The 13,675-nt window shown below is 31.0% G+C and overlaps 1 protein-coding gene across 1 annotated transcript; it reads right to left on the bottom strand.

The window, feature by feature from the left end:
• Window positions 1-6,869: 6,869 nt before the first annotated feature.
• Window positions 6,870-12,469, bottom strand: LOC139484670 (integrin beta-like protein C). Its single transcript, XM_071268529.1, has 8 exons — window positions 12,336-12,469; window positions 11,689-11,936; window positions 10,392-10,567; window positions 9,314-9,420; window positions 8,663-8,934; window positions 8,148-8,309; window positions 7,759-7,889; window positions 6,870-7,067 (listed from the first exon to the last, which is right to left on the bottom strand). The coding sequence occupies exons 1-8, from the start codon at window positions 12,450-12,452 to the stop codon at window positions 6,880-6,882; spliced, it is 1,401 nt and encodes a 466-aa protein (XP_071124630.1). The 5' UTR covers window positions 12,453-12,469; the 3' UTR covers window positions 6,870-6,879.
• Window positions 12,470-13,675: the final 1,206 nt, after the last annotated feature.

Here is a 13,675-nt window from a genome sequence, read left to right as displayed (position 1 = left end):
CACACTTGTCTCTCACACATATACAAATATATAACCCCTCTTTCCCTCGTGACATTTCAAGGCTTAAGGAGGTAGAACGTCCTTGTTAGAAAAACGCCGTTAAGAATGTCCGCTATTCCTGTTTCTGATTGTTTGCCAGTTATTTGAAATCATCTTGTTTTATTCATTTATTGCCAATAACAATTTTGCCAACTTTTCTTTCCATGATTTGACTACATGTAGTAAAAAGTGCATCTTTGTTAATCCTACAAAATAGTTGTTTTTCTTCCAATCTTTTCTGAAAGAAAAAATGGCCAATGTGAAGTGTATGACATCTACGAAGAATTATTTGCCGCTAAATTTTCAATAGCTTATATCTCGAAAACAAGCACAGGGACACTCTATTTTTTTTCCTCTTTTTTAGTTTCTTAATTTAATTGTGACGTATAAAATTTTCTGACGTCAGACACGCGAATCAATGAATGTGCTTGTAGATAGATGTTTTTTGTGTTCTGTTAAATTGTTCCTTTTAAAATTGATACACGATGATGACTGCTGTACCCATATTTTGACTATTTTATTTATTATGTCTGTTTAGTTCACGCATCATTGTAAATATAACGGAATTTGATGAGACTATCAACAAAATGAGAGATTTAGCGCTATAAAACCAGTTTAAATCTATCATTTTCTACATTTGAAAATGCCTGTACCAAGTCAGGAATATGACAGTTCTTGTCCATTTGTTTTTGTTGTGTTTTGTCATTTGATTTTGCCATATGATTATGGACTTTCCGATTAGATTTTCCTCTGAGTTTTTTTGTGATTTTACTAATATATTCTATCATTTTTTACATTCTTTTAAAAAACTTGTTATTTGAAACAAAGTAGCGAACATCCTTAACTATATTAAAACATAATTAATATCGAGATTCAATTGAAGAAAATTGTGAAGAAGAGATAAATATTTAACATTGGCTTCTATTTTGCGGGCACTGAACTATACATTATATATAAATTCTAGAGAAAATATTACGTTATCATTAAAGGTGAAAGCTATTTGAATCTAAATCTTACATCGATACAAAAAATCAAAATTTCTCTGCTCTATAGATTCTCATAAATGATGTCTTAAATATGTCAATAATAACGCATCGTATCGAATACATATACGAGAACCACTGCTTATACACTGTTACACGGCCGATATCATGTATAGTAACATGCATAATGTTGAAGAAATCTAAGCGCCAATAAAATACAATAACTTTGTATTTTACAAATAAGTCCGTTCGATAGTAAAGAGTCCTCATCGAAGCAGTCTCCTTATTAGGGTATTTAATTTATTATGAATAGTTTGTCACTCGTTATCTGAAGTATTACATTTTGATCCAATAAATTTTCATTTGTTGATTTTCAATTATGATGATAAAATTTTGATTGCACTACTATCATGGAACCAAATTTCAATTGTCCCATAAAAGTATTAATGGAAGATATTTTTTATAACATTCAAGCTAATAAGTTTTCAACAGTAGATTGACTAAACCTGATTGAATCCCAAAATGTATGTACCTGTACAAACAGTATGAATTTAAAATGATTAACTAAAGGCAACAGTAGTATACTGCTGTTCGAAAGCCATAACCCGATTGTGAGAAAACAAACCCAGGTTAAAGAGTGTGCTAGTTGTGATGTAAATAAAAGCAACAGTAGTATACCGCTGTTCAAACTCATAAATCCATGGACAAAAAACAAAATCGGGGTAACAAACTAAATAAAGGCAACAGTAGTATACCGATGTTCAAAACTCATAAATCCATGGACAAAAAACAAAATCGGGATAACAAACTAAAACCGAGGGAAACGCATTAAATATAAGAGGGGAACAATGACATAACACTAAAATGTAACACACATAGACAAAATTCCACGAGAATAACAAATATAACATATATATATATAACATATATATATAACATCAAAACCAAATACATGAATTTGGGATAGACAAGTACCGTGACACGTCTTATCGCAATGTGAACTTACACTCAAAAATAAGAGAAAACAAACGACACAACGTTATAATGTAATACACACAGAAACGAACTATAATATAACAATGACCATATTCCTTACTTGGTACAGGGCATTTTTAAAGGAAAAAATGGTGGGTTGAACCTGGTTTTGTGGCATGCCTAACCTCGCACTTTTATGGCCATGTGAAATATAACATCAAAATGACAACACAGGACTACAATATAAATAAATTGGAGAACACAATTGACAAAGAATCACACGAACAACAGCCAACAAAAGGCAACAAGTTCAAAATTTTAATACGCCAGAAGTGTATTTTGTCCACACAAGACCTATGTGTGACGCACAGATACAAAAGTTTGAAAGCCGAAACGAGTACAAAGTTGAACAGCATCGAGGACCAAAAGATCAAAAAGGTTGTGCCAAAAACGGCAAGGGTTTTCTGTTAAGTTACCAGAAAATCCCTATAATTTAGAGTAATTTATACTTTTGCAAACAGTAAATTTAATAAAATGAATATTCAAAAGATGTACATGATAAAGCTGAAGTATTAACTAATTACAGGAAACAACTGAAATACATTTACATAACCAGACATTTGAAACACAAAAGTAGACACATCCGAATACGTTTAAACCTCTACGCCAAGTGACGTCCTATTTGAAACTGAAAAATGACGAAAAAATGACGTCATTTGAATTAGTAAAACAGAGCATCAAAAAATGAAAAATGACGTCACATAAGAATGAATAAGATAGAATTAGGATTAATTTAAGATTATATATTTGAACTAAATACTGATATTGCATTTAATAACAAAGCACATTTTAATTCTTATTAATATAAAACTGAGGTAGCAATTAACTATATTATAAAACTATGTCCGGTTTGTTATGAATCTAACTTCAAACGTAAAATATCGTACTGATTACTTTGAACGAAATCAAATCTGATAAATGAAGGCGGTGATTAATTTTCTTTACCATAACACATAAATATAATAGAAAAGACGTCAACACATTTGACAAAATCCGATGAGAATTACAAATATAACATTAAACATTTAAACTAAATACATGAATTTGAGATGGATAAGTACCGTACCACGTCTTATAGTAATGCGAGTTCACACTCGGCAAAACAGTCACAATCGGGAATAAGTCACGTTTGGTAATTAAAAGATTAGACGACATTATGACAAAAGACAATCTACCATGTGGTAAAAATGTCCTTAGCTAGTTTGGTCAACGAAACATCGTATGGATCCACCAAATCGTGATGGTGTCCATAAAATTTACGGAGTGTCAATTTTAATCTGTCCTCCTCATAACTTTGTTGGAGCAGTTTCTGCGTAAGGAGCACACTCCTGTATATGAAGTCCATATAGTGTGAACAAGCACGAGAATAACGTATCAATTGTGATATGTAAACACCATACGAAGGGGCAGAGGGTATGTTACTGCTGAGAAATGGGAAATTGATAATTGGGAAGTTGAAATCGTCCCGTTTATCATAGATTTTCGTGTGAAGTCGTCCATCTACGTCAATATTGAGGAAACGATCAAGGTATGAAGCAGTCCTTCTAGTATCAGTGGTATCCTTAATTTCAAGTTCACTTGGATATATGAGATGTAAGTATTGGCTGAAATATGGGTTATTCAATGATAGAACATCATCAATATATCGGAAAGTAAAATTAAAGAATTTCGCAAGGTGCTTTTTCTTTTTGTCTTTTAGAAGGTTCTGAATGAATTCTGCTTCATACGAGTACAAAAACAAATCAGCCAGCAGGGGTGCATAATTAGTACCCATTGGAATACCGACTGTCTGTTGAAATATAAATCCTCCAAACTCAACAAATATATTGTCGATCAAAAAGTCCAGCATTTTGATAATATCATCTTCTGTATATTTTCTGGGAGATTCAGTGTGATTTTTCACAAAATATGAATTATTGTAAGCCAAAACAAGAAATTTGTATCTACGATTTCCATTTTTATAGAAAAAGCTCTGTTTTATGAGATGGTGTAGTCGATCTTTCAACTGAGCATGGGGAATAGTAGTATATAGCGTAGAAAAATCAAAAGTTTTTATGTTGCTGCAAAAAACTGAGGGAAACGCATAAATATAAGAGGAGAACAACGACACAACAGCATCAGACAAAATCCCAAGAGAATAACAAATATAACATCAAAACCAAATACATGAATTTGGGATAGACAAGTACCGTGACACGTAAAACAGCAACCTTTTTTGGAAACAATTTGGTATTGGATAATGACTAGTTCAATCCCTGTATTATTGTTTATCTGAATATTTTCATCTTAAAGAGCTGAGATTTTCCGTCCGTAAATTATTTTATTTTTAGCATGTAGCGTACGCATAGTTATTTTTGGGTGAATGTTAACGTTCCATTAAACTTCAAGAACGATGCGTAGCAGATTTTTGTATCGAAAATAGAATTTATCCACTTGTAAATGTTTTCTATTGCAGATAAATGCTATTTATCAAATACATAGTTTTATGATTTTTTTTTAACTACTACCTTGTGTACATCTCAAAATATTAAACAAAACATATGTTAAAAAAATAAAAAATAAAAGACTTTTTTGTCAAATCAAAGAACATTCTATAGACAAACCCATGCTGCTGCAATTGTTAAGCATCATTTACATCAATGATGGACAATTCGAAACAATCGAAACTATAATCAACTGTTCTGGGAAAAAGATAGTTCAACAACATGTTCAACAACTAGACCAACAAAAATGATTGAAATAAAATTACGGTATTCTATGGACAATTGCTCATTGTGGCAACCATCAATTCCAAATATGCTTAACCTGGTCAGAAAAGTTCACGAGGTGTTAGTATTACAATTTTTCAACTAATATCTAAAGTCCTATTACTTCATTAAAAATTGTCAATATACACGATTTCAACACAAGTACCAAGTGTGAGGTGTTATTGTCACAATATTTACAAAATAATATCAAGTCTTATAACTCTTGTAAAAATAGCCGAATGCAAATGGCAGTCAAACATGGTCAACTACACATGATGGAAAACAATGCTATCTAGTTTTAGAATTTTATGTTGAACAGTCTCAGAAGAGTGACGTTTCAAGGTGTCAACAATGCTAAAAAAAAACAAAGTTCCATAACTCCCTAAAAATATAATAAGAGGAGAAAATGGAATTATAAACACACTGACTTCCTTTCAACCTCTCCATGTATACAGTGGTACGTGGTCGTATATCTCGGGTTTTGAACAAATGATACGCAGCGGTTGTATTGTATCTAATTCCGACGGGAAATTGAGAAAAAAATCCAACAAAAATTATTTATAATCATTGCGGTCTTTTTCTAGAATTAGAAGGATTTTGAATAGAATTTGACCTTCACAAGTGCAAGTGTTTTTCAAGGATGGAGTAGTCACCAAATAAGCATGAAATTTCTTATTTATTTTATTGATATAAAATTATTTAGAAAATGATTATAAGCATTCAATATAAAAATACATTTATTATATTCCTTGCAGTTTAAATACAATGAATTTAATTAAAACTAAGATCACATTAAAAAAAATTGATAGGAAAATTAAACAATGAATGAATGTTCATTGGATTTATACAATCAAATAAAAAACATATTATTAAGAAGAAATTAACCCTCACGGTAAAGTGGTAGAAAACAATTTAATTGTTATGCTAGGAAACAATATGAAAAAAACGCACACACTAATCTGATGTTCTATTTAATAATACTCATTAGACATGTCAACGATATGACAAAAAAAATCGGAAGATAAATAAAATCTGAATATACTTTAGAAGTCTTCAAAGTACCTGAAAAATGATTAAGAAAATTATCGATAATTGTGTTGATGCTGTTATAATGTAACATATTAAACATGTTAAAATTTTCTGATATTTCTATTTATAATGACTATACAATTGCAAATGTATTGCAAGGTTTTTAACATTATCATATCATGTATACTACTCAAAACAAGTTTTGTAACACTTCCATGGATATTAATAGGAGTCAAACTTCGAGTTCTCATATCTATATACATTGTTTAAACTATCCTGAAACTATTCCTGCTTCAAAGGATGGTAAATTTGAATCTATATGAAAACTTGAACATGATGACAAAAGTTTGTAGGGTAGATAAGCTATCCTTTCCAATTTGATTTTTTTATTCATTTTTTGTTTTGCTTGAATATATAAGCTTCTGTTCTCTTTTATGCCATCAAATTATCAACTTCTTGAATTTTACCAGACAATGTGCAAACAATTGTTGAAGTTGTAGATTTAATTTTTGACCCCTTCCCTTCAAAATTTGCCAACAGTTTTGCTGTCTGAAACTCCACAAAATGAACTGGAATACTTTTGAGTTCAAAAATGATTGGAGAAAAAAAATTAGCTCAAATATGAAATTGAATATACATATTGTGGCCTTAAACATGGTTCTGAATTATAGACTTCTAGTACAAATCGAATTTTCAAATTGGGTTTCTTACTGTTTTGATTTGAGCAGTGTTAATCCTTTCGGAGTACCTGAAATCACTCCCAGTTTTCGGAGGTGTTCATGCTGCTTAGTCTTTAGTTTTCTATGTTGTGTCTTGTGTACTATTATTTGTCTGTTTGTCTTTTTCTTTTTTAGCCATGGCGTTGTCAATTTATTTTCTATCTTTGAGTTTGACTGTCCCTCTGTAATCTTTCGCCCGTCTTTTATTTTTACGGAAATCGTTTCTTGCTTACAGCATTCTAGTTTGTTTTAGACATTCTTTCGTGATATGAAACAAAACAGATCGAATGTAACCCAACAAAGCAAATTACATACCTAGTATACAAATTAAGTCTTGCAAGATCCTACTCGATCACATGTCAATTTTTGCTGGCACCACTCAGTTCCGGGAGCACATGGCATAATATATCCAATTCCAAGTTCGTTACATTGAACGAAATGTGAAGGGCAACTAGACTCCAGGTAAAACAATGGTGGGACGGCTGCTACTGCTTGTATGCATTTATTACGTACTTCTATGATTAAAATTATTTTAAAAACAAATTAAATATCTAAATAATTTAAAGATAGAAAGGTGAATTTGATGTATTATTTTGGCATTTCGGAATTAAATATCTCGTCGGTGGTGTTCAAATATTTGACATAATTCAAATGTATTACACTTCAAATTGTCTATTCCAAACACATAACAAACAAGTGCGCTTCATTATCCAGGTTAACAATACGAACACTTTTTATATAACATTACATGCATAGTTTAATAGTTTGCCAAATGTGATTTATCTCAGACAAGACAATAAAAATTTACTTCATGAATGCACGTTTTTTTAATTATTTAGTGTTATGTTTTATACCGGATATCTAATATTTTAATGTTAATCTAATAATCAATGCGACAGGAATCAACTTTTTGACAGCATTATTAGCGTTGATTGGAATGTGCCTCTAACATTCCATATATCCAAAATGTATTTAAATCTGAGTTTTTCAAAATCAGTTTTGTATTTATCGATGTGTACTGTGACATAAACAAATGACTTTCATTATTTTTAAAAGAGATGCAATTGTTATTTAAGCGAAAGTCGAATATACAAAAGAAAACGCCAATAACGGTGTTATGTTTAAAATTCATCTTAATATAACATGTATAAATAAGGTGGGGTTTTTTTTAAATGAAAACAAAGTTATTTGGAACAATTATCTTACTTTCAGGTGTTTTAAAAGCACTGCAACTTGGATTTAGAACAACCATAGCGTCAGATTCGGGGTTTTCAGTCACCTGACTAACCACATGATCGTCAACCACAAGTGTAGCGCATGTTTGAACCGATGATTGGCTGTAAAAGAAAGTGAAATAAGATATGAAGTTTTGCCTTATTAACGACTGATTTGGGTAAATGGATATGTAACATTAAGTAAGTGAACAGAAATGTTTTGAAACTAAAAGATAATAGAACGGTTGAAATTAATACTCAATGGATTATATTTCACAATTGTTTTCATGTTCATTGTTATTTCCATTCGTGTAAAGTGTTTTTGAATATATACCTTTTTTCTTAGCACGTGTACTTGGTCAAACTAACAAAAATGCATACCCCATATTATCAACCGCTGTGAAACAAAACAGATGGGTGCCAATCTGGTTTTTCGTTGGTTTCCAAGTCACAGTCACAAACCATTCTCTTCCAGACGTTCCATGTGTAAATAATTCAGATTTGATCATTCCAATTGGGGAAACAGTGTCGATTGCTGTAACTCTAATAACATGTAGAAAATAAAAAGAAACATTAAGAATATTATTTACATAAAGTAATTTAAAATTCTACTTTCATTTGTTATTTGTTATTTAAATTTCTGAAAGTATTTAAAAAAAAACTACGGACAAAACTCAAATAAAATCAGCGTATCATTTAAAACTAAAGGTCCGCTTGTTCATATAGATAAACATGCATGCCTTAAGTAAATCTATCATCTCATAAAAATGTCACAATTATTAGTATTGCTTTTATTGTTGAAAAAAAAAACAAATATGAGAGCAGTCATTACTTTATGAATTGCTAAATGACAAACTGTTTTGATAAACTAGCTTCTTTTGAAATTTCAGTCTTACCTTAATGTTTCCCCACCACTTCTAGCAACAATTGACTCATTGAAAATAGTGTTAACAGAGATGTGGTGAACCGAACCATCAGTTATTATATTCGGTGGTAGAACTGGTCTCGAGGCACATGATTCGCTTGATTTGGCAACGACAATTAAGAACTGCAAAGGAACACTGCTGAGAGGAACTGTATCGGAAGACTTTTGAAAGTCTTCGATTTGCAATGCAACTGCGTACCAACCTAATGAGCTTGTTGCGTTGTAGCTCAAAACACAAGAGCTCTAAAACAAAAAACATACAAATTGAACTTTCTAAGTACGGTTGTTATGATCTTTTCAATTTTTGAAACATATGGAGAAAATGCATATTTACTAGGTATAACACCTTTACACGTGCACATAAACTATTTTAGTTGGTAAGCCATATTATAAATGTTAGCCTATGATTTGAGCGACTTTATAGTGTCCCTATGGATTGCATTATTCTTGAGCGTCAAATTTATTTTTTTCCACCATACAAACTTGCAGCTGCCAAAATGTTAATAACTGTAAATATAAGTGATTTCCGTCTTGAAAATAATTTTTGTTTTTGTAATTTATATTTTCTGGGTCCTACTTTTTTTGGCAAAATATAAAAAGCACATGTTTAGCAATATATTACCTCATCTAAATAAGAACCATTGAGTGCCTGACATACTCCTCCGCATTCATCATATGGAGTTTTTATAGACCACCGACAACGTACAACATCACCATCATCGTCAGAAACTATCAACAAAATTTATTGGGGTGTTATATTTGGCTGTTGTTCATTATCTTGAATAAAATTTAATCTTATTTACGTCTTCTTCGAGCCCCTTTCCACTTGATTTTTCTGTTTGTTCCCACGTTGTGACGTTACACGTTTGTTTCAGGTTTAATGAAAGCTAAGCGCTTGCAAAATTGTTTCAACCCGCCACATTCTGCGTGTGCCTATGTAAAGTCAGTCCCTGTATTTTAGCCGTTATCGTTTTGCAGATTTCTGTCCTTTTAATTTTACGTTATTGCTGGTTTGAATGGCTGTTCGATAGTAATGACCGGCCATTTATAGTTCAAAATTAAGGTATGGGTTTTGATTATTGTCAAATGCTGTACGTTGACCTATCGGTTATCTACGTTATTTGCTCAATGATGAATAGTTGTATCAACGGCAATCTTACAACATATCTGTATCATTATATTAAAAGATTTTCAGATATTCAAGAACAAATGTACATTAAATTTACTTTACTGGTATCCCCTGAGAGACTCAGGCGAGTCTGGTCGCCTTTCTGGATATTTTGTTTTTCTATTATACATATCTACTTCATTTTAATTGGTGTTCTATACTATAAACTATTGGTTTGGCAGTTAATTCTAAATTATAAATGAAATAACAGTGATGAAAACTTATTTTAGATCAAAACTTAATAAGACAAAATTAATTATTTTATGAACAGTTCAAAAGCAGTTTAACAACTATATTATCAGTCCACATAGGCAAAACGTTTGACCCGTTATAAAAGTAAATTTTGTTTCATAATTTTGTCGATGACTGATGGACTCACAATATAAGGACAAAAGCTTTCTCTCTCATGCAAGAAAACAATTGGGAACTGATAAAAAAGCAAAACTTCTTCGTATTGAATTTTCCATGTTTTATGAAAATAAAACTGTCGATTTTCCTACCGGTGCCTTATTGTATATATTTATAAACATACCGGGTATTTTCAATGTATAGTCACACCCATAATTGAATCTGACAATAGGTTGCATTGCAGATATTGGAGAGGAGTTTATTTTCCCAGTGTCTTTTCGTTTGTTCAGATCTGCTGTAGTTCGCATCACCCAGCTTGAGCCACCTTCGACTAGTGTTATCCAACAACAGCCGGTGAAACTTTTAAACAAGAAATTGAGAAATATTGATGAAATAATAGTCAATATATTTTAAACGTTAAATTAATATCATTTGGCAGGTGGTGTGATCATTTTGTTAACCATTTTATTTTCAACAGTTATGATATGTTACATTATAAACGCTGATTCAAATTGAAATACACGAGTCTAAATAAAATTAATTGATAAACACATTAACCTATTTTTTGATTTCAGATCAAGGTACAGTTAAAGGGCTATGTCGCAGACTTTCTAAAAAATTTCATACAACTCTGGCGCGATGACTTACAACTAAAAATCGAAAAAAAAATGCATTTATCTCTTTTATTGTCTGAAATATTGCAGATTGATTTCTTAATATAAGGGTGAATATTTGTATAGAAATTACATAAGATTGGCGAAAAACCTTCTAATATTTGTCTTAAAATTGTGAAAACTCTTATTCTACTCCATAGATTTTTTTTTAAAACCATCTTATTGTTGACATATAAATTTCTGTTTTAATGATATAAAATAATGATATGGGTCGCTGACTTCTTTTTTTGTCTAATAATCCATTTGTTACCTTGTTGGTAGTGAAAAACGTAAAAAAAAAAAACAACGTTTTACTGCCTGCAACGCGATGACGTTACGATTATTTCGACGTTTTGTTGGATTTTTTTTTCGAAAAGAACACAACTCTGAATGATGTATACCGTAAAAACGAAGTAGGTGACCATTTCTTTATTTTACATCATTATAACGGAAATTTATGTATCAACAACATATAGTTTTTTTTACAGAAAAATCTATGGAGTAGAAATCAGAATTTATTTTTTTTTTTCAATTAATTAGACTCTTCTTCATTCAGAAATCATACGATATAACTTCCCGATAATTCCTACATAAATGTTTCCTGAGTAAATCATAAAAATACTATATCAAGTTATTTAACTAATTAATTAAACACAATCTGAATTTGAAATAGAATTTAAATAAAAAGGCTGATAAACGCCAATGTCTCATTTTAAATATTTTGAATAGCATTTTCAAATGAATATCCTGTTTTTTATCCAAGCTGTCCAAAAAGCTTTTAATTCTTTTTGATCTTCTCTTTCTCTTTTGATAAGCACAACAACTTACCCAAAATGGTATAGGTTGTCACTAGAGGCAGATGGGTTGTATTTTACACTGTTTGTACCCGTTGTCCATTCTTCGATGTCACTAAAGTCAGTGCAGTAATACGACATAGTAGTAATGGACCCACTGCAACCTTTTAGACACGTTAGAGTCCCTTCGCCAGAGTTTATTGTGCCGTTGTCTATTGTGTTTTCATCGCACATGTGGGAACCCGCACTTCTACGGAAAGCCACTCTGTAGTTTATTTCAATCTGCAATGTGTCAAAACATTTGTTTATATTAAAAACTATAAATAGAACGTTTAGATATCGAACTGTTATTTTAAACTTCGTATACATTGAAATGATAATAAACCCGTGTTTGTATAATTATTTTTAAAATAATAAATTGTGTTTATTGCAACTTAATGACTTAATTAGTTAACACGTGAATAACTTAATGACACAGTAAGTTAGCACTTAAAAAAAAGCTAATGAAACAATTATCTAACACATAACCTGTTTTTGTTGTTAAAAAATAACGCTAAATAGGTAGCTGTGACGTTTATTTTAAAATTTTAGAACAAAAGCTATCGATTTCTAAAGATTGAGTTAATCTGATGCAAAATATTGTTTTATTCATGTGATTTTATAAACAAATAGGAAATTTACCTGATTATTTTCAGCTGGTTTCCATGATATAAAGCCACCGCGAAAATGACTGCTCTCTACTACATGGAAGTATAGTATCATACAAGTAAACCAAAATGTTAGAGAAATATACGTCATTGTATAATATTATACTTGGTGTACTGAATTTGCAGCGATTTCTTTATATACTTTTTGTAACAAGGAAGAACGTTGATTTTTGTTTCTAATTCAGTAATTGATTGGTTGAAAAAATCTTAGCGCTGGGGTATGTAAACTATAAACTATGTCAAAGCAGCGATAATTATCGTGCAAATGTTTGAGAAAATTAAGAAGTCAAAAAAGTCAATTGATTTATAGAAGAGGGATATATTATCGTTACTCAAAACTGTCAAGATTCTGATAACAGTATTTATCTATAGCATTAATGCATGGTTACTTGCTTTTTCAGCATAATACACAAATAAAGCTAACAGTACTCAAATTTCTCAAATCCATACTATTCAAACATTATGCAATCTTTTCTGACAAAATCTTTAATGTACGAGCAATGATTCACACTAGACCATTCCAGAGGACACTTAGACTTGATAAACACATTTAAACATTATCAATAGGTACACACGTCCGTGTGCAATGAAATCTCCAAGTGCATGTATAAATGCATAACTTTTAGTGCAACTGGTGTCTAGACTTTAGAAGATATTTCTCACAAAACGGTTATATTCTTTCAGATTGTTAAACAAAATGTCAGTGCTTTGGATGTTTTCTCTTACATTTTTACATTAATGCATATGGTTTATTAACTATTCAGAAAACATCTCGTGTATATATTATTTTCGCAGCTTCGACTAGTCTTGTTTATAGTTTAATGTGTTTAAACAGTCCAATACGTACAGTCTTCATATATTTGTTCTTGCTAAGTTATCTAGCTGATGTAGTTCACAAAGGTACCAGGCTAACAATTTGATACGCCAGATACATTAGACTCTATCATCAGTTCAAACTAGTTATAAAACCAAATAAATATAAAGTTGAAGAGCATTAATCTATGCTTGGGATACAATAAATCTTTAATATTTCGAATAATTCATACTTTTTTTAAACATAAAATTTAAAAACAAATAACCATATAATTGATACTCATATCGACATCAAAGTGCTGACTACTTGGCGGTTGGTGATACCCTCGAGGTCGAAACGCTCACTAGAAGTGGCATCGACTACTGTGAATTCATTATTCATCGTTGAATACCAATTTTCGACGATTTCGTGGGAACAGGTGAACCATGAAATTAAAATTCAACGAATACAAAAATTTCCATAGGCTTGTATGCGTACTTTGGAAAAACAACGAAATTCAA

The sequence above is a fragment of the Mytilus edulis genome, chromosome 1 (assembly GCF_963676685.1).
Source record: "Mytilus edulis chromosome 1, xbMytEdul2.2, whole genome shotgun sequence".
Lineage (NCBI taxonomy): Eukaryota > Metazoa > Mollusca > Bivalvia > Mytilida > Mytilidae > Mytilus > Mytilus edulis.
This window is presented reverse-complemented; position numbering and strand designations above follow the sequence as displayed.

Bases quoted from the DNA above. Each gene is read 5' to 3' on its own strand.
- LOC139484670 (XM_071268529.1), bottom strand. From the start codon at position 12,452: ATGACGTATATTTCTCTAACATTTTGGTTTACTTGTATGATACTATAC. The intron at 9,421-10,391 runs GTATGTTTATAA...TTTTGTTGATAG, and splicing joins CTATACATTGAAAATACCCG to TTTCTGACGATGATGGTGAT. The intron at 8,310-8,662 runs GTAAGACTGAAA...ACATGTTATTAG, and splicing joins AGTGGTGGGGAAACATTAAG to AGTTACAGCAATCGACACTG.